The sequence below is a fragment of the Colletotrichum phormii genome (assembly GCF_030913505.1).
Source record: "Colletotrichum phormii strain CBS 102054 chromosome Unknown BDP81scaffold_6, whole genome shotgun sequence".
Classification (NCBI taxonomy): Eukaryota; Fungi; Ascomycota; class Sordariomycetes; order Glomerellales; family Glomerellaceae; genus Colletotrichum; species Colletotrichum phormii.
In genome coordinates this window covers 2,254,850-2,279,077 of record NW_026851448.1, presented here as the reverse complement: position 1 = coordinate 2,279,077, position 24,228 = coordinate 2,254,850, and the positions used below count along the sequence as shown (strand labels likewise).

The following is a 24,228-nucleotide window of genomic DNA, read 5'->3' as shown; positions in this document are numbered from 1 at the left end:
CTGTCTCGTGCTGAGGCTCTTCGATCCCATGCCAATCCCATGCATCGCGAGCCATGGTGTTGTAGATTTCGGTGACAACTGTACACGCTATTGGCCAATCCAATAAGCCCCGTAAAAACGGAACACCAATCAGACACCCGTCTTTGACCGAGAATTGCAACAGTTCATGCGCGCAGCGCAGGCCGGTCTACCCATGGTTCTTCAGCTGCAATTCCCGGCTTATGTAACGCCGCCCTGAAAGATGGCCAGTAAGCGTCAGACTGCGAGTTTGCGTGTCTGGAGCATGGGTGAGATCCATGGCCATCCGTGAGGATGACCATGACCCCGCCACCTTTCGCGTTTGTTTCGACAAGCTGCCGTGGAACCGAGACGGGAAGCCATGTCAAGGCCCAGGATATGTCTGCGTGTTGGACAAGGGGACTATGAGTGTATTTATATTGCTTCGACAGACGCCATCTGAGAAACGCGGATGTCTTTGAACGGAAGCACGCCACGCGTGTGTCACCTCGCGCAGCACCATCTGCGCACCTCCGGGTCTGTAGAGAGCTCCGAGATACCACCATACTTGTAGCCTTCAAACCTCAAGGCTGCAAACAGTTGGGCGTTTTTTTCCTCTCGTATTAATCTTGTTCTCTGGCTCTGAAAGATGCTTCATCCCCTTTGCTGATGGTGATGATGACAACGGATTATGAGAGCACCATGTGTTGAGACTCTCAGCAGGGGTCAAGAATGAAGATGAGAACAGCGACTGACCAACTCCCAGGGGGTTTGAAATAAGTTTTGCACAGATTATTAAGCAACCCGAGAGATGGAGTAAAGAAGCTGTGCCGGGAAGGGCTCTCGGAAGAAATGCCTTTGCTGGCGGTCCGTCCCCGGACGACCGATAGCGGGGCATCCGGCCGGGAATGGCGGGGTTGAGGTCTGCCAACGTCCAGCAGCTGGGCGCGCTGGGCACTTTAAAGTGCGCCGAGGTGGGACGGTCCCTGCAAAAGTGGACGTGCCCGCACTTCCCTGCATACAATGGCCCCACTCAGTCAAACCCATCAAACGTCACTTTCCCAACGCTTCTCGGGCGGTCGCGCCATGTCTTCAACGGCAATTTGCATCTGCAGCTCCGTCGCAATCCTTTTTCCTTCTCCAACAATGGGAACTTCTTGAAGCTTTCACTTGAGAAAATGGCGCCCAGTCTTCTATCCTACGTCCCAATCGTCAACCGCTTCGTCTCAGACGGCGAGAAGGCGCAAACCATCAATATCCCCCCTGTCAAAGTTCACGATGTCGAGACCGACCACGACCGGCGAGCGAGATGCCTCAAGCACCTGCTGAGGGCCAACCACGTCAACCACTCCATAATCTACAACAACCTCCGGTTCGACAACCACATGGCACATGTTCTCTCGTCTGCTTATTTGCTGGGCGCGAATGACCGCCAGCTCCAAAATATCTACGAGGTCGAAGCGAAGGAACTCGAGCCATGGAAGGAGTCTCCCGCCGAGGTCTCAGATGATGACTGGAGGGATCTCTTCGGCGACAAGACATACCAGAGAGCCTATGTCGACTTCTTTGAGGACCATTTGGCAAACAACTCCTATGAATGGAGGAAGGTTGTCGATGAGTTCATGTTTACTGGCGACGAGCCTCTGGTCCATGGGCTTATTGGTGGTCGTGCGTATTCCCTTGAGGAGTGACGAAGTACATCTGCTGACCCCTCATGTAGTTGGTCACCCCCTCATCCACCTCGGATACGCTTACGAGATGAACTCCAAGGAGATCGCGATCGAGGCACTAGCATTGGCTGCCACGCAATACAACTTTTTCCACCAATACCTCGACGAGAAGAGATACACGAAGCCGTCACCATTCAGCTCAAAGTCGACTTTCGAGTTGATTAACAAGGTTGCAGATGACAAGCGACTCGATGGACTGTTTAAGGAACCGTCTTTGGGCAACCTCGATGTCTTGTTTGCAAAGCACGAAGACATTGTCCTGGAATACTGGAATGCCTGGACCATCACGGATCCCGTGAAGCAGTTCGAAGAGTCACAGGAGCTTGTCGTCGCGCTCCTCGTCGCAACCATACCCCGCGGCACCCACGGATACAACTTCTTCACAGTGCATCTCCTCACGACGAGCCACGCCGTCCGAATTCTTCTTCCGGTGATTCCGGCCAAGTTTCACATAAGCTTAGTAAGGGAGTGGTGGTTGCTCGTACTCGGTGTCTACATTTCCCTCTTGCGGCCAAAGATCGACCCGGACAACGTAGAGACGGATTTGAAGCAACGTCATTGGGGCCACGTCGAGCATGAAGCTCTCAACTCTCAATGGGCTACCGATGCTCACTATGTTAAAGGTTAGTACACACGCTCAAGCTCTAGCGTGCAGTTATTGACATACTTCTCAGCAATTCGCGCCATGAAAGAGGCTTCTAGGACGTGGGGTGACGTGCATGAGCGGTATTTGGCGTCTGCTCTGACGTTCGTTGACAACTTCCGTGGGTGGACGTTTGGAGCTGCTGACCTGAAGTCTGGGGGGTATTATTGAAGCAAACATGCATTTAGGAATGGGATTGTCCACATGCGTGGCACATGACTAGGAACAAGGAACAAGCTGGATTGACCTAGTTTCGACTGTCTTTAAAACAGCTTTACTGTACAACATCTGGGTACATAGCATGAGAATGACTTCAATGTGTAATGAAAATGCCAAATTGTCAATAACTTACGTCACCAACCGTGTTAAGAATCTGAGTACTCTACCCAGCCGGTGGGTGTCTGCGTGAAGTTGCATCATTCTTAGTGGACAAGGCATTCGCTCCTTTCAACGAGGTACTCAACCTTGAGTCCTAAGGCCTCCCTTGGCTGGGCTATAACTCCAGAATCGTCCAGTGTTGTCATCGGTTGAGGGAGAGTGGCCAGGAAAGCTTGATGCAGAACTTGATGAAGTGTCAAGGTGGTTCGAGCCTGACTCTGCCTTTTGCTTTTTGCATCTTTGAGATCCAAGATGAAGTCGCTACCAAGATAGCGGGGCGCTCCCGCCAGGTACCGACAAGACCAGATGATTTAGCGACAAATTAGTGTCCACTCGCTGTAAAGTGCATCAAAGTGGGGGCCCGATTGGCGAGGCTCCAAAATGACGAGGATGCAGCTGTGCTTTAGCCGCCCGCCAAAAGACCTAGGCAGAGAGGCAGGTAGGTGCATGCTTGGTCATTCTTTCTTGCAGATGATTCACAGCCTACCCGCGCCTTCAACATCCCCGAATTGCCAGGAAAAAAGTCGAACGCGTCGGTCGGCCTGCAAACCTGCAGAGAACATGCGCTCATGTTGAGCTTCTGTACCACTATCCCGCCCAATGGCTCCGCCAGCCAAACGAAGAAGGCGCAATGTCGTCGAGTCGGACGATGAGGAAGACCTACCCAAGACGAATACACTCACGAACTTTCTTCTCTCATCACCCTCCAAATCGGATACACGAGGCGCGACTGCATCTCCCAGCCCAACGAAACCACAGAGCCGCGTACCCGAGAAGCGTCGAACCACCGCGGCGCCAGCTATACTCCAATCACGCAATGGTCCATCGAACAAGAACACAAAGAGCCCGAGTACCAGCCCCGAAAAGTCCAAGGGCAAACCGACGAAGCGCGTCAAGGTGGAAGAGAAGGGCCGAAATGGAAATCTTATGACGCTGTTCTCGAAGCAGGCATCAAAGTCCAGCGCAAAGCCAGCTGCTTCTTCGAGGACCGTACCTCTCGACGACATAATAAGCGACCCCATATCCGAGGACGATGATGTTGCAGAGCAGAAAGCTAGCACCTCGAGCATTGTAGGGCAGATTGCACGGAAACGCTTTCGAGACAGCACGCCCGTCTCGTCGTCAACAGGTCTGGCGTCAAGCCAGAGGTTCCTCAAGCCTCCGCGCCCGAATAAACCGGCGGCTCTCGACGACGATTCGCGACCATGGTCGGAACGCTTTGGGCCCCTGAACTTGGACGAGCTGGCGGTACACAAGAGGAAGGTCTCGGATGTGAGGAAGTGGTTGGAAGATGTCCTCGCCCGACGGATGCGCCAGCGGCTTCTGATTCTCAAGGGTGCTGCGGGTTCGGGAAAGACTACCACCATGCGACTTCTAGCTAGGGACATGGGCTACGAGCTCCTGGAGTGGAGGAATCCGACCGGTGCTCTCGGCGCCCATCTCGGGTACACATCAGCATCCGCCCAGTTCCAGGAGTTCCTGGGCAGAGGCGGAAAGTTTGGCCAGCTGGATACCGATCTGACGACCGAGGCACCGCGTCCCGCCAGCACGAAGCCCGACCTCTCCGGGAAGATCATCCTCGTGGAAGAGTTCCCCAACACCTTTTCAAGGTCTTCGACAGCTTTGACATCCTTTAGAAACACCCTCCTGGAGTACTTGGCGTCGAACATGCCATCACTGTCGAACTACGGGCGGCGACCTGCAAATGAGCCCATCACGCCGGTCGTCTTGGTCATCTCAGAGACACTACTGACCACAACGTCAGCCTCGGCAGATAGCTTCACTGCGCACCGACTGCTTGGCCCCGAGATCTTGCGGCACCCTGGGACACGAGTCATCGAGTTCAATGCCGTTGCGCCTACCCTGCTCGCGAAAGCGCTGGAGTTGACCGTGATGAAAGAAGCACGCAAATCCGGGAGGAAGCGCACACCAGGACCTCAAGTGCTGAAACGCCTGGGCGAGATAGGGGATATTCGCAGTGCAATCTCTTCTCTAGAATTCATGTGTTTGAAGGGCGACCAAGACGCGGATTGGGGAGCCAAGATCGCCTTGAGCAAGCAGTCCAAGGGCGCCAAGGCGGGCATCTCTCTTACAAAGGGGGAAGAAGATACCCTGGAGCTCATTTCTCAGCGCGAGGCGAGTCTCGGCATATTTCACGCTGTTGGAAAAGTGGTCTACAACAAGAGGGAGGAAGCGCCCTCAACATCGAACCCAGCTGAGCGCTTACCGAGTTACCTCGCGCATCACTCCCGCCCGAAGCCGTCAGAAGTATCGGTCGATACGTTGGTGGACGAAACCGGCACAGATACGCAGACTTTCATCTCGGCTCTTCACGAGAACTACATGTTCTCCTGCGAGAACGTACCTCCCTTCGACGCGTCGACACCCCTGGATTACGTCAACGGATGTATAGAATACCTATCCGAGAGTGACCTGCTCCTCCCGTCATGGGACTCCTTTTTCGGCGGCAGGGGCACTTCCAACTTTGGCAAGGACTCGGGAAGCCATGTCCTTCGACAAGACGAGATTGCCTTCCACGTCGCCGTTCGAGGCATGCTCTTCTCTTTACCTTCACCCGTCAAGCGCAAGGCCTCGACAGGTGCCAAGGGCGCGGACGCCTTCAAGATGTTTTACCCGACCAGTCTCAAGCTGTGGCGGACAAAAGAAGAGTTTGAGGCCCTTGTTGATGTCTGGTCTACGAAGCTCATGAAGGGGGAAGAAAGCGCTCCGCGGAAGAGTCTTACCGAGGGCGCCAGCGCGTTTCGACGGCCCAAGCAGGCAGATATGGGCAGCTGGATGGCTAATCATCAGTCAAAGCCCAAGTCAGCCAAGGAGATCTCATCAAAAACGGACGCGAGCGCGGCATCGGCGCCGTTGCTCTCCCTTGGCAGCTCGGCTCGCAGGGAAATGCTTCTCGAGCGCCTGCCGTATATGGCCTCCATCGTCCGCGGACGCAAGTCGACGCTCCACTCCTTCAAGCTTAAGGATCTTGAAAAGGTTGTGTCGTTCCAGGGCATCGGTCCGCAGACGGGCGACGACGACGAGGCGGAAGCCGAGGACGCGCAGGAGAATGATGGTGTTATGCCGGGCGATGCTTGGGCTACGGATAAGCCTTCGGAGGAGGCTTCGCCGCGGAAGAAGGGGTCTGCGTTCCGGCATAAGGGCGATGGGTCTGTGGCTGGGTTGACGGTGCAGAATTTGGTCATTAGTGATGATGATATTGAGGATGATTGAAAGTGGTGAAAGTGTGATGGAGGAAGAGACATGGATTTAGATTTGTACAAACACGCTCCGGAGACATGAGTGTTTTCGGGTTGGGCTGGCGAAGAGTTCTTTTTGGTGTGGGGAAACGGGGTTTGCGTTTGATGTCCTTCTAGAGGATTGAGACCTGAGGACTCCGCCTTGATGTAGACGCGGCGTCTTTGCTGAAGAATATATAAAGATTAAACCGTGTCTTTGGTCGTCATATCATCTCGTGCGAAGTATCTGTGTTCAGGGATTGGCCTTCTCGATGCTTGCGAGTTGCGTGTTTGGCGTTTTGCTGTGTCAGAGAGAGCCGTCTGTCGTCGGCACTTTTCCGCCTTGTGCTCTGGCGATGTACGACTACACACATCCTCGAGACCCTCCCGTCCTGCGTGGCTCCCAGGCTCCTCTTCAACAGGGTTATCTAGCTGCGACAAGGTGGCTGCTGACTGACGGGGTTTTGAGGACGGAAGCAAGCGATAGGCTCCGGTATGTCCCTATAAAAAGGCCGATGTTGACTGCTTTACGGGTTAAAGAAGGCAGGGCTGTATTGTCGCGAATAGACTGCGAGCGCGTAGTTGTCTCTGTTGTGAAGCCAACTTGAATACTCTGGTCGACTGGTTATAAGCTGAGGGGTAAGTCTGCCGCACCATCTCGGCATCTTCTATCTACATTAGACCCTCGTACCTTAACTCAAGTTCGCGGCTCGGTAGTGTTCAGAGTGGAATACTCCGAAAGGGAGGATTGAGTTTGAAGAAGTATGTTAGGGTGAAGTTTTATATGCGAGCCAATTTAGTGTTGGCCATCGTCATTTTGTTAAAGAAGGATCAGGAGAACATTCGGATACTTAAGGTGCCTCGAAGCGCAACCAGCCCAATAACCTGTGGGGATGAGGAGGTATCAGTGCTCTATGAGCAGTCTTTTTATAGGTGCTTCTAGACGACGGTGAATGGAAGGCATCAGGGGTACAATTGCCAATGATGTGTGGCGCGATACCATCGTTGCAAAGGGACTCGCGTCATAATGCTGATGTTGTACGCGACATGTCTTTTAGGCCGTCGTCCTCTATGATCTCAACCGGAGCTACTAGTCTAAGGCCGCTCTAGGTTCGTTTCGTAGCCCGCCTTCCCACGACACTCCCGATTCTAGATTCGCAGTCGTGTCTGCGTAAGAGCTGGCACTCTAGAGTCGCCGACACCTCAACACGGAGCTCCAGCCAAAGCGTGCCGTTACATTGACTAGTTCAAGTTCTGCGGCCCGAAGACTATCTTAACGTCTTGGAAGACATTCGCAGAATGAGGTGAAATAACTGAGCACAGATAAGTCACGTCTCGGATGGCATGTTGCTCATATCTTCTCACCGCTTGCTGCCCAATCACCTTGGTCAATGTCTTGCGAGGAATAAGATGTGGCCATTCCGACGAGAGCATCAGTAGGAAAGAGAATCAGAGCAAGGCATAATAGTTTCGATTTGGCAGGAAGCTGCCCGCGGTACATTCTGCACCACTTACTCAGACAGCGTGTGCCCATAATCAATCCTTCGACGAGGTTTAAAAGCTCAGCAATATAGATCTTTTGAGAACAGTTACAACAAGGCGCAACATGGACTTGACCCCTTTTACTTTACTGATCGATAAGTTGGTTATGAAAGCGCTGTTATTAACGGAACATACTCACTATCCAAATACCTAAGTCACAAACGCTCTATTCCTACCTGGTATATAGAACCTATACTAAGCATCTCGAACTTCTAGTCATCCGGCATATGATCCATCTTGAATACATACTCACCAATGATTCGGGATACGCAGTAATAGGAGTCTATCTTGGTGATAGTAATGAAATATAGAAGTACAAGCTACGTTAGCTCTTATGAGTTCGCAGAGAGGCGTGCTCTGTACTGATGTCAGCCTCCTGCTTTGGCTCTGTAAATAGCGGAGCAAAGGCAAAATGATAGCTTCAGTCTTGCTCTGCTGTCCTAGACGTACGATCGTGCAGAAGCTTTATAGTCCTCGTTACCGCCAATTACAGCAGTACAGAAGTTGGCCAGGGGCTGGTCTTCATGTGCCGCCGCGCTGAATTGGTTCAGAATATCGCCGTTCGGTTCATTGTGTCTAAGCCGCATCTACGGCTACGATACTCAACAGTAGCCTTAAGTATTCTCCTATACCCGCTCACCATATAAAGCCCGGGAAAACTACAGCCTACTGCCCGAGCGCGGTAGGCCTATAACAGATCTCAAAAGGCACCGGTAGGACTGGGTGTTTTTCAGAAGTATAAAAAGCCAATGGATACAACATACTAGATTGTAATTTAGCAAGCCTGCCACGTGCGCTAATTCTCGTGGTAATCAAGGTCGTCTACAGTCCACTCTATAGTCTCTTCGAAGACAGAGTCCTTCAGTACGGTGATGGTCTTTGCTCGCCTGGCAACATACATACAACACTCAACCTTAAAATACTTATTTCACCGCTCGGCGACCCTACTTTCTATCTTCTTACATTTATACCGCTAGAATACTTTAGAAGAGATGACCAGGGGAAATGAACCGAGTCGTTTGGTATAAAGTCATGTGAGTTGTCGACTGCTTATAAACTCCTCTGCTTAGTCTCCAACATGTTTTGCAAGATCTCAAACGACAAGGCCTACAAAAACCACAAGCCTCTGAGCTTGTGGAAAGTCGAAAGCGAAACTTCTGGACAGAACTCTTAGTTATTTATGTATAAGACTAATGCCCTGATCCCACAAAGATCGGTGTGAACAAGTCAGCCCCTTCCATGTCCAGCTCTTAGCGATCGTGTGGGCACTGTCGAAAGCCTGGTCACACCAAAACCTATATCATGGGATTGGGTGAGTGATCATACATGTAGGCTTTAGTCTACACTACTCGAGCTGCGTTTGAGATGCTGGCTTTCCTGTCCGTCCCCTACTGCTTTGGGTGGGGGGGCAACATTGAACGAGTCGCAGCAGTTCTTTTCTTCGATTCAGGTCACTTGGGGCTGTATCAATAAGAACATGGTACTGACCCCCAGGGTGGATGGGTGACTGACGAATCTCGAGAGAAACCTTGCTCAGCGCGAAAGCAAACATCTACAAGACCACGGAGGGTCTCAGCAGGACTGTGAGATTACTCAGGTCCTGGCAACTAGTTTTAGTTGCTGCTTTGTCACCACCCACAATCTCTGCTGCGATTCACTTCTCTATCATACCTTGATCAAATTGGCTTCATATAATAGTCAAAGAAAGCTTCCGGAAAAAAATGTGGACCGATGCCTGGCTGGACATGTCTGAGAACGAGTGTAGAGATTTGCCTTCTCACCAGTGCTATTGTTATTTGATGGCTCGCGCCCTACACGGTACAGCTCAAGTCCCGGGGGCAAAGAACCTCGGTCACAGAAGTGTATCTTCAATACGCGGGTTCGATATCTAACTTGCAGTAGCTCTGCTCTGGTCCTAGCACAACGGTAGCACTACCGTATTTCGTTCCAGACTCGACTTCGTAAAACTACTCTGATCACTCGCATCTCCAAGGACGAGCATTACTCCGTTAGTCCCATCCACTCTAGTGAGGCTCCAGCATCCTTAGCTGCGGCTACTTATCAAGTAACACTCCATCTCATAGAAAGACTGCATCCCGGGTAACCTATGCAACGGTTCCGCTCGCGCGGCGGCAAGAGTGTCAGCCTCGAGTCAGTAGTGCTACATATACCAACCTCTATATGAGGCTTGCAGGGTTCTCTCAACCACATGTGAGAAGAGACACCCGAAACTGTCGGTGTCGCTAACAATTTTCTATCAAAAGGCAAGTACGATACGACAACGACTCTGGGAGTCATGACTTGGGATCATATGCGAGCGCCTAGTCAGTCACCGAACCTTACACTTCGTCGGCTGTAACAGAATGGGATTCTCCTCTCAACCTACTGGTATCTTTACGCCTCTACTCCCAAAGCCAAATTTCATTGGCATCGATAGAGACAGCAACGCAATCACTATTGGATACCCCCTCATCACCTTCTAAGAGAGTCGATATCTCAAACGAACACAACTGACGTAAATTGAGAGTACAACGGAGCTTGATGATCGACACAAACACGCACGTCGTCAATCTTGACTCCTTGGGTCTCTCTGCTCAGGGCAGAAAATCAAATCCACGCAGAATTCCATCATCATCCCTTAGAATTACGAACTTCGTCGCACATTCGCGCCGCACCCCCTTTCACCCCTCGTGTTTGGTTGCACAAAATACACAATCACACAGGACGCTGGACAAACGGGTGGAACACGCGGCTAGCCACCAGAAGCCCAGATCAATGTCTCACTGATCCTACCCACCCCCAAACTGCTTACCATCTCCACGTTCTTCTCCGCCTCTCCCCCGTGGAGAACTGCCAAGCAAGGGAGTCGGAGACATTTGCAAACTCAGAGACAGGACGAGAGCCAAGGCGTGCTAACCTAGTGTTACCATGAGATAAGGACCCCCAAACTTCAAGGGGCGTCAAGCCATGTCTTCATCTAGATGTGAAGTAAACAATCCAGATCATTCTCCACATCTAGGGAAACAACATGTCTCTTGATGTCCACACGCCCGGCGCCGATGCCATCGAGACAAGTCAATTCCTAGGATAGTGCGGCTCCCTCCCCAGGCCATCCAATCTCGTCAAACAGCACACCATCCGTCCCGACAGAGTGTGTGAGTGCGTACGACACAACGAACGGGCACGCTTCCCTTTCCAGCACTCTCATTGGCCAATGGCTCATCTTCTTGTCAAGATAAAGCTACGGGCGTATGTGTTACACGCTCGAATTCCCTCGAAAGGACCATGATAACAAGAACCACCACCACCACCACCGCACAAGCGCACACCATCCAGTCATCTACACCACACCCTCAGACTCCTTCCAGGTCTCCCTCCTAAGGTCGCTCTGGCGCTGAGAAACTTTCTCCTAGCTGCTTTGCTAGACCTACACACATCACATCGTCCAGAGTTATCAACAGCCACTACTTATTCCCTCTCGCACCCCTTCCCACCAAGGAATTCACCAAGCCTTTCCAGAGCCGCCTAGCTACCATGGAGCCATGGCACGGCCCCATGGGGCCACCCCACGCTTGACCGTGCAATATCTCTCCAATGTAATCATACCTTCCAATGCCCCGCCCATCGGCCGCCCTTTTGCGTCAGCGCACATATCTCGGATCCGTCTATCCGTAGCTGACGCATGTATCTCTCTCCCACCCTCACACGTATACACTATCTTTCTCTCCTTTCCGTTGATACTCAAACTAGTCCGTACCTCGTAACACCAGAATACGTGCTCTCGATGCATCTCGCCGGCGGGATTAGTCTCTACACACGCACAGCGACTACACACCCCGTCTCCGGCTCAGCCACTCACCACCACGCGGTCCGGCAGACGGCATCTTCACCACGATTCGCTGACTAAACTCGGCACCCGGGGAGAAGATCGGCACGGGGGGGGAGTGGACTTTTGTGAGGTGTGTGTTGCCCAGTCCGAGCCTATCCTCGGCACCCATTCACCGAGGGAGGCGGGATCTCAGGGTAAGGTACGGATACGACAGAGTCTGAAAGTATCCAGAAGGGCGTACGAAGAGAGCTCCTCCAGACATCCACCCATTCAGCCACTTTACATGGTCACGGTGAACCGCAATCCCCCTTCTGGAACTCCCGAGATCGTCGCTGCAACATGTACGTAAGCAGGAGCAGCATATGCGACATGTAAGTAAAACCACGCCTCACACCAGAAAAAGCGGGTTTCTCTCCGCCTTTCCTAAATTCTTGAAGTGATCGACACGGGTCCAAACTTGACAGCGGAACCACTGCCAATGCGTGTTTTCCCTCTCGATTCCAGGTTCCGTTTCGCCACCTCCACCTCCACACGAAGCTCTTCTTCCCCCCAAAAAACCAGAAACACGTCTCCAGACAACGTAATTCATACTCCAGTCAAATCCCCCTGTTGCCCCCCTGTCATGTGCATTTGACCTTGCGTCCCTGGCTCCAGGACCCTGATTTTCAGTAGGGGCACAACTCCGCGTCCTCCCGATACCGTCCGTTTCGGTATCATGCTCTCATCGTGCATATCATCATGAACTTGTCACATGGATCCTTGCTTTTCTACTGTATGTATCCGTATTCACCTTGCCACGTCCAATGCCTTCAGATTGCCGCTCCGCGTTGGTGAGTCGGCGCCAAAATATCGGTGCAACCCGCAACCTAAAATCGCCAAAATCACCGAATGAAAAAAAAAAAAAAAAAAAAAAAAAAGGATAGATAAAATCGTCCGATCAACGTAGCATTGGTTACCTTCCCTGTGCCCCCCCTCCTCTCCTCCCTCAGGATTTTCCGCGCGTATCTGAGATGGACCCTTACTCAAACCACCCCGATTCATGAGATAAGCCGGCGGGCTTAACACACTTCAGCTCAAAACTAAACGGAAACCGAAGGTGAAAAAGAAAGAAAAAAAAAGGCGCGGGAAAAGGCTAGATAGCTAGAGAGAGTAGTGACACGCATATTGTCAGATAAGTCTGCATAGCCACGAACGATTCAGGACACTGCAGATGTACAGGTAAACGCAACTATCCCCCCAAAAGGTCCAAAGGAGGAAAATCGATGGAAGTTGGTCAAAACTATGGGAAAAGAACCATATGCAATGTCGTACATAAAACACTGTTAGCGACCAAAAAGTCCACAATTTATCAAAAACGCCCCGAACGACAAGACGGCTTGAGGTAAACTTTGAGCCACGTATTGGACCCTGAACATCTATTTCTCTTTGCAGAACTTGCTTCACACGGGAGGAAAAAGCCACAACTTGTAAATAAGAAATAAAGCATATGGTATCGAAGTTTCTGCCCCCCCCCCATATACACCCGTAGCAGTACTTTTTACCATAAGCCCCTCGTCAGCACGCAGAGAATGGCGTTTACATCATCAGCCACCGATATCACGCTTCCACACCGCTTCTTTACCGTCACCACCACCACTACCATCACAACCTAGTAAGCACATCAAGCAACCTTGTACAACCCCCCGGAAGGAGCCGATAACCTTTGAGTTCCAACGTAAGCAGCCTAAACATCACATCACATCACATCACATCTGCCTTGGGTTTCCTTGAGAAATCAGAAAAAACAAAAAACAGGGTGAAATTCGTAGCCAGCTACCTAGATAGACGTGTCGACGGAAGAGAGAAAGATCTCCGCAGGGGTCAAGGGAGCCTCATCATCGACATCAGCCGCATTCCAAACACCTCATCTAGGCGTGCTAGGTAGGTATATCCACCTCTGCCTTATGCTCCCTTCCCTAGCACGCCTAGCTAGCAAAATCTAGTTCACGTCTCCCCGTCCTCCCCGATCCCCATCCCGCGTCGTAGAGGTTCTCAGGGTTCTCAGGGTTCCCAGCGGTTCATCACCCGGCGGCCGCGGGAAGGCCAAATGGATCCCAAAATACATACCAAAACAAAAAACATCCCCAGGTACACAAACGAGAGTCTAACTCCAGCCCCCTCCCACCCCAACGGGATAGGTCCAAGGGCAAATGGGTGGACGGAAAGCTCGAGCAAGAAAAATCCATGATTTGCGTACACGAATGATCTAGAAGCACGTCATCCCGTACAAAAAACAAAAAAACAAGAACACACCTATATCTCACAGCCGTCTAGACTCCAATCGAAATCGAATAAACACACCCTCGCACAACACCACTCTGGACCTGAGATGCCCCCCGCCCCCAAGAACTTACATCCCACATAACGCCGCACCTTATCAGTAGCAGGAGGCGCCAATCTTCCTTGCCTCCATGGCGGTCAAGCCCAATACCTAGCTGTCCACCCCATCCCTTGCTTCCCAGAGATGGCAGAGGAAAAGCAAATATACTGAGACATTGGAGATGCTGGGAGACATTTGGCGTAATGATACACGTAAACCACGAGGTAAACGGCCGGGACAGGTACACAAGCACAATCTTTCTCATAGTAATATCATCCTGAACGTCAGCGTGAGGAGAGAGGCATCACAAGAAAACGTACAAGCATAACAAATGTTGTTAATCGTGTAAATATTGGCATCTTTGCCGCGGCGAGTTCATTTGCTCGAGCCTTTTTCTGCCTTTCTAATACATTGGACCCGGGTCTCATCCAGGTGTATGTATCCGTTCCCCTCGGCGATACACATTTGTACGCCACTTTCCCACTGCTCATCCCTTGATACCCGGGGGGTTTTCCTGCAAGCCATCGCTGCCAAGAATGCTCGACATCTCCACCCAAGACACGCCGAGCCCGATATGGACGAGACCAGCATTGCGGAGTCGACGTCAAGTTTGCAGCTACGCTATGCCTGGGATTCCACCTCTTCCCACAGTCCAAGCTCCGAGTGCTACAATACAAGCACATCAAATTCGACTGCACCACACTCTGATGAGACCCTGCCAATTTTTTTTGTTGTGAAACAAATCATTTTCTTTTGTTCTCCGCCCATCTTTCCCGTTGCGCCATTGCTGAAACCCAAATACCTGGACCCAATTCGCGTGCCAGGCCTTGTTGGTGAAGACCAACTAGTATCCAAGATATCCCCAAAATGATTGTTACAAGCATATTCCGTGAATCGTCATTAAACCCCTACGCAACATTCATTGCTGCCGTGATAGTGAGGGTATTGACCAGCCCATTACCATGATTCGCAAGCCTAAGCGCCGGTGCCCACCATGTACCATTCCATATTGAGCTCGCGACCAAATGTGATGGAGCCGTCGACTCGCTGTGTGATAATGCTCCCCGTGTGTAATGGTGTGATTAGACCAGAACCGTCCGTGACCCGTTGTGCTGGCCTAATTACATCCTCGTAGTCGCTTCAAGATGTGAAAATCCTCCAGCTTCTCGCAGATGCATGAGGATATATGCGTCCGCTTTTCTCCGTATCGTACACCCACTACCAATAACGACGTGCCGATTGAGTTTCGCTGGAGTCGAGCTAGGAAAATCCGAGACCCAAACCGCTTTCAACGAGTTCTTTACTTCCTCCATCCAACGTTCCAAATAACATGAGCAATATCCCGGGCTGTATTAACTGTATCAATGACCCGGCCGATGATTCCTTCGTTGGAAGATGATTCCCCCTCTTCATATGGCATGAACATACCTGACGAGGTCCGACGCATGCCAGCTGGTTCGGCGTTCAGACTGTTGGTGGACGATGATCGTTGTAAGCCTGTGGATTTGTCGTCGGTTTTTGTTGGTGACTGCCAACCCATGGAAACGGCTTCCTCCTCTTCATCGTCATCATCATCAAAGAAAAACTTCCCAGAACCCTTGCAAGGTCGAAGAGTTTCTTGAGATGAGGATGGCGACATGACGGGGCTTCTGTACGAAGTGCTGTGCTTCATGGCTGTTTCTTGTGGCTCGGGAGTATCTTCGCGGTACTTAAGAGTGGTCGACGGCAACATCGCGATCGTCTTGCCCTCAGCGGCAGCGGCAGCTTTTGACGACTTTTTTCTGAGCAGGGGTGCCTTCTTCTTTGTTCGGGATCTCTTCATCATGATAGCTCCTTCGTCCGAGTCGCTGTTGTCGTAGCGCTCAGTGTCTGCGTCATCATCATCATCATCGTCGCCCTTGATATCAACTGCGATGCATTGAGACACCTGCTCGTTGAAGTGGATGTGCTTCTTCTCACTGGAGGGAGAGATGATGCCGGATGATGTACTTGACGGGCACAGGTTGGAGCTGTCGCGACTCAGTCTTCTCGATGAGAATGGAAACGTGACGTAGTCTGTGGTGGCTCGCTCCAGTGTTGGTCGAGCCAAACGTCTCCGTCCGTCCTTTTCTTGGGCTTGGACTGCCGCGGCAGCCTGCTTCAGCAAAGAAGACGCGGATAATGACCTCTGTAGCATGACTTCCGACATACTCCTCTTCTTGAGGATAGGCTTCTTGTTGACAAACGAGTTATTCTTGGTAAGCCTGGCGCTGTTGGGGTCGGTGGTGATGGGGTTCAGGGTGTTTGGACCCGTCTGTAATGGTCCATAAAGCCAGGTAACATCACAATCCTTGAGCCTGCCAGGAGTTAGTTTGGACTGACGTATGCTTCCACGATTACCTACCAGTTCAAGGTCTCGGGGGAGACGGTTTTCAGCTTGTTCTTCGACTTCATCCAGGTCCTCCATGATGCGTTTTCTAAGCGAGCCGCGTTGCTGTATTCGGACCTCCGGGACACGATGAACTTCCATGACGACCAGATATCCTCCTCTTTCCAGTTGTGCGAGAGATAGTCAACGTGACGCGAGGGTTGTACTCGAACAGCGGTATCGTCTTCTGCATGTTCTACATCCAAAATGAACTCTGGGGTGTTGGGTCTGGAAGTGTTTCCATCGGTGTCGTTGTCGACGGGTGAGACAGTGTACGAGTCACCAGTCCGGGGACTTGCTGGTGCTTCCAGGTCTTCTTCAACTTGGTCAAAATAGCCAGACTCCTCATAGTGGGGAATGACGAAGTGGTCGTTGGCGTGCACCGCGAGGTCTAATGTGTCGTCGCAATCGGATGCAATGGAGACATTGCTGGCAGGTGTTGAGGAGCAAGAGAGGTCGGTAGATTCGGCGTGAATGGTCCTGGGGGATGAAGGGGCAGACGATGGTGCTGAGTCGGGATACACCTTGGCGTCTGCAAATACGTCGCTGATATGGCTGGGGGCAGGAGCCGAGTGGAAGCTCGATTGTTTTGTGACGAACTTTGGTTGTGAGTGCGAACGTCGCAGGTTGGATGAGGAGAAGTAGGTGTTCTCCTCTGAAGATAGAACGACAGCCATCGTGAAGGTGGTTAGGCGAATTGAGGAACGTTAGTCCCTAATCGCCGCTAATTCGGTACAGAGGCGAGCAAGATCGGTCATAAGTATCCAAATGGAAGCTGTGCTCGTCGGGTTGGTGGTGTTTTTTTGTGATAGTTGTTGTTGTTGTAGGTGGATAGGAAGGAGGTGATAGCAGCAGGTCGTAGATCGTGGACCAAAGAGTCGGGATCGGGGCGACCGGCTACGCAGGACGGAGAGGGGACTGTTTTGTCCGGGATGACGGTCCCTTTTTCTTACTCCTCCCACACCAGGCCGTTGGTTGTACCGTGCAGGTTTTCGGTGGCTCAGGACCTAGCGCGGTGGCGTCCCAAGAAACAAAGGCGGTGACTGGAGCGATGCGCGGGGAATTCGCCAGTGGAAAAGGCGGAGGAGTCGTAGATCAGGTAGGGCGAAACGGAAGAGCAAAACTGGCTGGCGCGAGCTTGGACTGACGGTACACGCGTGAGGGTCAGTGACGACGGTCGAGAAGAGACGACGGCTTGGAAACGCAAACGAGAAGGTGAAAAACCAGGCGAGTCGCGGGCGGCAACGGGAGGAAGCGGGAGGGAGGCGGTTTGTATATTTGCTCGAGTCTCGAGTCGGGTAGGTAGGTGGAGAGTGAGGACAAGAAGAACACCCGAGGTGTGAAGGGAAGAAGGGATGGGTGGACGGATGGAAAGGGTAGGTAAATGTAATCCGTGGTGTATGGAGAATTTGGGCTGCTCGATAGCCAGGCACGCCAGGCAGGGTAGGGGAAGAGAAAAAAGAGGTAAAAAAGTAAAATACTGGATAGGGAAGCGGATCGAGAAACTGGAACGACAACCGGCACGTTCGAGCCCCAGAGGCTGATTGCAGGTCTCGTTCTTTTGCCCGCCCCAGTGGAGTCTCTCAGTGGATTAGGAGGAGAGAGAGAAAAAGGTAGGAGAAAGAGTGGGAGGTACGGACACCACTCACATACCGGTACGCCAGGTCAGGGCAGGTATACGACCGGGGAGGGGGGTGAGGAGGAGGTACCGGTATCCGTACGAATACCTACTGCAAAGATGGAAGATGAGGGGGGGTCCAAGTCAATGTGGAGGGGGTCAGAATGCAGAAAGGCAGAGCGAGGAGGGAGAACTTGAGAAGAGAGAGAGAGAGAGAGAGAGGGGGGGGGGGGGGGGGGCGTGGGAGATGACGCTCCGGGGTGTGTGGGAGACACAAGATTTTATTTTTTTTGCCTTTGCGTCTGGTTATTCGGGAAAGGGCTCGATGATGCAAGCAAGGGTGATGGTGGGCAAGGAGTCCAAAGGGTGGCAGGGGGAGACCTCGTCTGTGTGGAGAAGTAGCGAGGACTGGACCCGGGCTTGGAGGGAAGCACTCATTATTATTGAGACTTGGAAACGGAGAGAGTGAGTGAAAATAATAGTTGATCGAGGGGATGAAAGCTTCACATGGTGTTGGATCACAGCCTGCTGAGCCGCATGGAAGACAGACACTGGGAATCTGGAGACCGAGAGACGAAGACAAGAGGAGGAGGAACTTGAGGAGAGACATCTGGGGACTTTGCGAGATGTTCTGGGGCCCGGGGATGAACAATGTGGATGGGACTGCGACGTGGACGTGGACTGGGGAGGAGGGATCAGGGCACTAGCAGCAAGAAAGCAACAAGCAACAAGCAAGAAGTGAATGTGCGGTGCAGTTGCGATGCGAAAAGAGGTACTTTGCCATAGTCCGGCACGCCACCGACTACTTCACGTACAAGGTAGTTCCTTACGAACAGACAGACCTAAAGATACGTACTTTTGTATCTCGTGAAGTGCCTACCTACCTCGGGATACCTATGAGCAAGTGGGACAAGGACCTCAGTCTTGTAGCCACTTAGCAGGGACAATATACGTGGATGTGGATGGGTAGCAGATGGACATACGCAGGCTGTACGTAGGCAGAGTAGCCGGAGTGACGGATGCAAGTACAGAGTAAAGATACCGGTAGATTGGTGTCGTTGAGGAGGCAGGTATGATGCTGAGGGAATTCGAGGCAACTGAAAAGTACAGGGGCTATGCGAAAGAGAGAGAGAGAGAGAGAGAGAGAGAGAGAGAGAGACAGCAAGAGAGAAAGAGGCGCAGGTGTACAGTAACAAAGTAGGGGCGCAACGCGACGCAACGCTATGCTGCGCTGCGCAAGCGTTTATCAGACCCCTGCAAGCCAATGCACACACCAGAGATGCAAGTGTGGCAGCTTGCAGCCAGACCGACAACTGGGGTGAAAGTGGGAGGGTATCGGAGGAGAGAGATCCAAGGTGCAGGAGACAGCGAGTAACAAACACACCGGTACCTACCTCGATGTCTATTCGTCAGGGCTCGTCCACCAATGCGATGATGCTGGTGGTGGTGGTGACGATGATGATGATGATTAAGGTGATAAAGAAGGGGGGAAACTTGTCTCGAGGAAGAGGCCATGAGAGGGAGGCATTATGTCTATATATCTGTGTTTCTGGGGTTGGAACTCCTACATGCAACTTCAGGCATGTAGAATTGAACGAGAACAAGACACAAGACGGCGAGGCGGCGAATGCGGCGTTCAGCGAGTGGTCAATTGATTGGTTGATACGGCCAGGAAAAGGTCGTCGAAGCAGAAAAGGAATCCGCAAGGAGCTATCTGGGCGAAATGAGGATGATGCGGAGGCGGGAGATGGGGGCTCTCTCTATGGATACACAGGACGTTCAAGGGAAACTCCAAAGACAGATTCGAGCTTCATCAACCTCAATCAAGTTGGATTCACCCTCCCCGGAATACAAGGGATAGACAGAGCTTAAGCACGGACTGATACTGAGCAGCGGTTGAGCAGCCCTCTACGCCGTCGTAGCGGCGGCCGGGGATAATAAACAAGAGACATGGAGGATGATCCGGGGCAAAGCAAGATAAGGGCATTAGAGGGATGTGAGCCAACGTCACTCAGGTAAGCCAAGGTCTGGAGATGAAGACGGTCTCAGCAGGGGACAAAGCCCTCGAGAGAACGGATTCGTCCCGGCCGTGGGCGCGCGGGTACGACAACCAAGGTGAATCGTAGACCTGCGCAAATGAAGGCATGCCAGTGTCTGGTGAACGATACCACCGAAACGGACTTGGGAATGGGCGTTGATTCTCCGTTACCGCAAGGAGGTGAGAGAATATGTGGGGGGACACTTGTTCAGCACTGTTGCCAGACCGATGAGCATACGAAAAGCGTCAGGCAGGTAAGGCGGTCGTGGCGGTCCTGGGGAAGTGGAGGTTGCAATCCCGGAATGCCACGACACATTGGACGAAGAGAGAGCGAGACAGGCTCGTCGCGGATGTGGTGCCAATGAGAGCAACCTAAAGCGTGTGTTGGTGCAGTGGTATCCGATACCTAGTGCAAGCGTAAACCATTACGGGCGAGAGTGACGAGATGACACATAACCCAGCCAAGTGCACTGTATGAGGTACCAAGCATCGATGAGTGGAGGAATGACGGTCGAAGGAGTGAGATACCCGGTGATCTTCAGGTCTTTGGGTCTCTGATCTTTAGCCATATCCAGGTCGTGCAAGCCCGTCTCACGTTTGTGTTCCTGGCACAAAGACGTCAACGTGGTGACGTTTTGTCGTTTTGTCGAACCCTGTCGGATACATCGAATCTTGTGTGCAAGACACGAATACGTTTTGCCGAGGGAATAAACGCAATAGCAAATGCCAACAGCTCTTTACGTGGCCCCAGGCACTTGACCGACTGGTCCTGCAGACCTGCACGTACAGCAGCGATTTGTAGGTTACGAGGGCGGATAACGGCGTGTATCTCTGCAGTATCCGTACCGTACGGAGGCATCCGAATCGAATCTCTCTTGGCTGTGGAATGCCACTAGGTCCTGACGAGGCCTGAGCACAGTGAGACCTCGTGATAAAGCCAAAAACCGCTCGAGTGATGATGGCGCAAGAACGATAATGGGAATGGCAATATCCAGTGACCTGGGCCAAGTTGCGATCCTCGGATGGTCGGACGCCTCAATGTCTGAGGGTTCGAGTAGGGCCAGCTCCCCAGCCCCAAGCCCCAGGCCAGTGTGAGTCTGGCCCACGGCTGGCTAGGCAAGCCTCAAGCGAGGGAAGCAATGGGCCTTCTTGGCTGCCTTTCGGCAGGCTCGAAATTGGCAAGACGACTGTGGTCCTAAACGACAGGGGGGTTGTCGGCTGGACCCTGGGCATGAGGGCGAATGGAGTTGAAAATTATTTTCGAAAAGAATTTTTCCTCCATCTGTCGCGCTCTCGCCCCGGTCAAATCCCACGTTGCTGCACCCACTAACAACGTGATCCCCGCCCTCACCCTCGAAACCTCCCCGACGGCGGGGACAAGTTGGTCGGTGTCCATATGTCTCGCCCGTAGGATTTTCGTTTTCCGTATAAGTCCGCGTAATAATTCCTCATGGTCCGTGTCGATCCCGGGAGACTCAAGTCGCCGCCGTCGTTACCGGAAGGGATGACCGTTCAGGCCGAAAGACCATCTGGCCCAAGATGGGGATTCCAAGACAGGCCTGGAATGGATGCTATGGCGACAGGCGTGGGCAAGGAAAAGGAACGACCGAACGAGGCCGAGAGCTGATATCAAAGGTGACAAATATGGTGCGAGGAAACCCAAGGGTCTTTGATGCGCTAGCATCAGACATAGGGCGCACTTGCAGTAATACTTTCTCTCCCTTCACTCTTGAAGTTTGGACCAAGAGTTTTGGATGCCGTTTGTCAAGCTCAGATATGCAAGTTGGGGGTTTTCTCTTGCTGATCCCGCCGGGAGATTCCAGTCAGCAGTACGGAGTAGAGATGTCAAATGCAAGTGACGTTAGCTGGCATCGATCGTGGATCATTACCTGGGCAAGCAGAGTAATGCAGAGTATGTTCGACATGCAGCGGATTCGGAGGCCTGATGTTGAATTAAAACAAGATATGCAACTCTGCCCTGATGTTGACGTTGAGCAAAGAGCAAACGAAGATCCAAATCCAGAGCCTCCTTCCTGGGCTGCGCGTCTGTCGGACAGGCCGTCCAAGATACGGATACGTACCGAGTCTTAGTAAGGCAAGGGCAAGCCGATGACAAGGGTCACGTGGGGGTGTGCGTCGGAAGTAGAAGGTCACGACGGTCAGAGCTGCCCCGCAATTTCGCCGCGATGATGTGGATCCTGGTTGTGGCTGGCCCCAGATGGAGACTTGCGCATGACCGGAACCTTTCCCCGGGCTGACGGTCTGGTCACTCGGCGCTGTAATTTAGCGTGTCATGGACTTGGACATTGCGGGGCAAGCTGTACCTCGCTAACAATTACGCGCAGGCCCCTTTTCTTTCCCGGGGAGATGGCAACAGCCAACAGGGCCAACAGCGACGCACATTGACGATGTCGTCAACTCGCGTCGGCAAGACCCCATCGACGCAGGCCGTACCTGACTGTTGGGGACTTCCAACTGGCAACAGCGAACAAGACATTGTGTCAAAGTAAGATGGGCAATCGCTCAATGCTCGAAAATTACGCTCAACTTCCAATCTTTACCGTCCGTCTATCCACCTATGAATAAACGCCGAATAGCTGCATCGCCTCGGGTCTTGTCACACAGTCGTCGAACGCACTCGGTAGCACAGCTCAGCCGAATGTCCGCAGGTTCAATGCGTCTCTCGTCTTGGCTCCATACGCTCCCCCACGGAGACCCCATCGACAGGCTCCACGGTTTCTGGGGACTCGGAAGTTTGGTGGTCTCGCCTCGTTTCTTCTCCTAACCTTACGCCATCTCCCAGCTCACAAGAACGCAATGTACCTTTGCTGTATCCGTACGCATTAGGTCCAGTATTCAGGCATGCCAGGGCGTTTGCTTAGCATGGTCTGCTCACTGGAGCCGCCCTGCTTATCTTTCCATTGTTACGGCTCGGCTGGTCGGGGCTTTTCGATCGGACACCACACCATAGCATTGAAGGAAAGACACAACCCACCCAGGCAGTATGGTGATATCATTTGGTCCCCAGCGCCGGGCTGTGGCATCATTGCTTTCAGAATTGGAGACAAGGTGAATGCTTCTCACCACAAACCACAGTCATCTCGATGCTCTATCTCGATGCTCTACTCCTCGGTCCTACTGTATGCACTACGCCTTGTGCACTACGAGCACGCCCGGTCCTAGCTTCGAGCCCTGCAGTGAGGGGAGCATACGGAACTGCCTTTTGGCATGCTCTTTTGCCGCGATGGCAAGACCACCAGGCGAGGAAGCATGGCTTTCCTAGCCATTTACATGTACTCGTGCGTCAGCTATCTCATCAAGCTCGCTGATCGCCAGCTCCAGCTTCGTCGGGCCCTGACCGCCAATGTCATTTCGTTGGCTGCCAATATCAGACGTTCGCTATGTTCGATGGTAGCAAGTAGCGCCAGCTTCAAGCTTCCCCTCGCCGAACGTCAACATCGATCGACATTTTGTTGGGGACTCGGCGGCCGGTCCACCCCCTGGTGGCTGGTTGTTCAAACTTCAAGGGTCCATGTCTCCAACCAAACAAAGTTACTAACAACTGGGGAACATCTGAAAAGGCAACAAAAGCAAGCGTAGCAGCGACCTCCGCACATATCAGACAAACTCTGTCGACCTACGACTTGGAGGCTTGGTTAATGTAACCCGGATTTCCCCCCAGTTCCCAGTATGTCAGATCCGCCGGCCACTATGCTGATAGCAGTCGCTTTAACCAAGATCGTTATCACAGGCGGAACGCACCATGGTACGCCAGAGTCTTTACCCCGCCTCGCCTGGCGTTAACCCTCCTCACAAGAATGGCGAGACTGGGAGCCAGCCTCTCTGAGTTTTCATTCGTATTATTCAAAGAGCCCTCGATCAATAAGACCTTACGCAAGAGGGAACTGCAACTAATCGCTAGCTGCGCAACATCGAACGCACCACTGCACTCTGCTTTTGCTTCCGGCCGCTAGGGAGCGTAGTGATTGCTAGGCAATTCATTTGTGCGAACTGGTCTACGGCCTACCTGGCACACCGTCAGCGAGCCCAATCATTGGCCGTGAAACATCCTTCTTTTCGCTCTTTTCTTACGCATACCTCGCCCCTCCCGCGACCGTTGTGGAGCTGAAGTAGCAGTACGGATAGCGGCTAGAGGCAAAGAGCGAGGGCCATGCGGCAAGATTGACCCTTGAAAGTTGAGGCTCTAGAACTCCGAGGCGTGAATTTAACGTGGGCTAGGCTGTGTGCAGTTCGCTTGCTTCCACCATGGTTCCCAATGCCCCGCAGATTGATATCAACCTGGACGTATTATAATAGGAAACTCTTGGTTCAGCGAGTTAGTGCTTTGTGCTGGTGCTGCACGCGACTACAATCCACGCGCGACCTTGGCTTCCCCGGTTTTCACCAAAGTCTACGATCATGTAGGCAGCGAGCCTATCTGTGTCTCC

General features: G+C 52.3%; 3 protein-coding genes across 3 annotated transcripts; 2 read left to right on the top strand and 1 right to left on the bottom strand.

The window, feature by feature from the left end:
- The first annotated feature begins 1,084 nt into the window (after positions 1-1,084).
- On the top strand, positions 1,085-2,714 carry BDP81DRAFT_423748 (uncharacterized protein). The gene is made up of 3 exons (XM_060590093.1): positions 1,085-1,665; positions 1,718-2,350; positions 2,402-2,714. Exons 1-3 carry the CDS (start codon positions 1,176-1,178, stop codon positions 2,539-2,541), a joined length of 1,263 nt encoding a protein of 420 aa, XP_060447840.1. The 5' UTR covers positions 1,085-1,175; the 3' UTR covers positions 2,542-2,714.
- Positions 2,715-3,236: 522 nt separating this feature from the next.
- On the top strand, positions 3,237-6,231 carry BDP81DRAFT_405066 (Rad17 cell cycle checkpoint protein). Its single transcript, XM_060588924.1, has one exon. The coding sequence runs from the start codon at positions 3,349-3,351 to the stop codon at positions 5,980-5,982; it is 2,634 nt and encodes an 877-aa protein (XP_060447839.1). The 5' UTR covers positions 3,237-3,348; the 3' UTR covers positions 5,983-6,231.
- Positions 6,232-15,017: 8,786 nt separating this feature from the next.
- On the bottom strand, positions 15,018-16,801 carry BDP81DRAFT_459733 (protein phosphatase type 1 complex subunit Hex2/Reg1; the record flags this gene model as incomplete). Its single annotated transcript, XM_060593576.1, has 2 exons — positions 15,018-16,053; positions 16,101-16,801. The coding sequence occupies 2 exons, from the start codon at positions 16,799-16,801 to the stop codon at positions 15,018-15,020; spliced, it is 1,737 nt and encodes a 578-aa protein (XP_060447838.1).
- Between the last annotated feature and the right edge of the window lie 7,427 nt (positions 16,802-24,228).

Excerpts from the sequence above, each read along its gene's own strand:
- BDP81DRAFT_423748 (XM_060590093.1), top strand. The coding sequence starts at position 1,176 with ATGGCGCCCAGTCTTCTATCCTACGTCCCAATCGTCAACCGCTTCGTC. Across the intron at positions 1,666-1,717 it reads CCATGGGCTTATTGGTGGTC|TTGGTCACCCCCTCATCCAC; the intron begins GTGCGTATTCCC and ends CCCCTCATGTAG. Across the intron at positions 2,351-2,401 it reads CGATGCTCACTATGTTAAAG|CAATTCGCGCCATGAAAGAG; the intron begins GTTAGTACACAC and ends CATACTTCTCAG.
- BDP81DRAFT_405066 (XM_060588924.1), top strand. The coding sequence starts at position 3,349 with ATGGCTCCGCCAGCCAAACGAAGAAGGCGCAATGTCGTCGAGTCGGAC.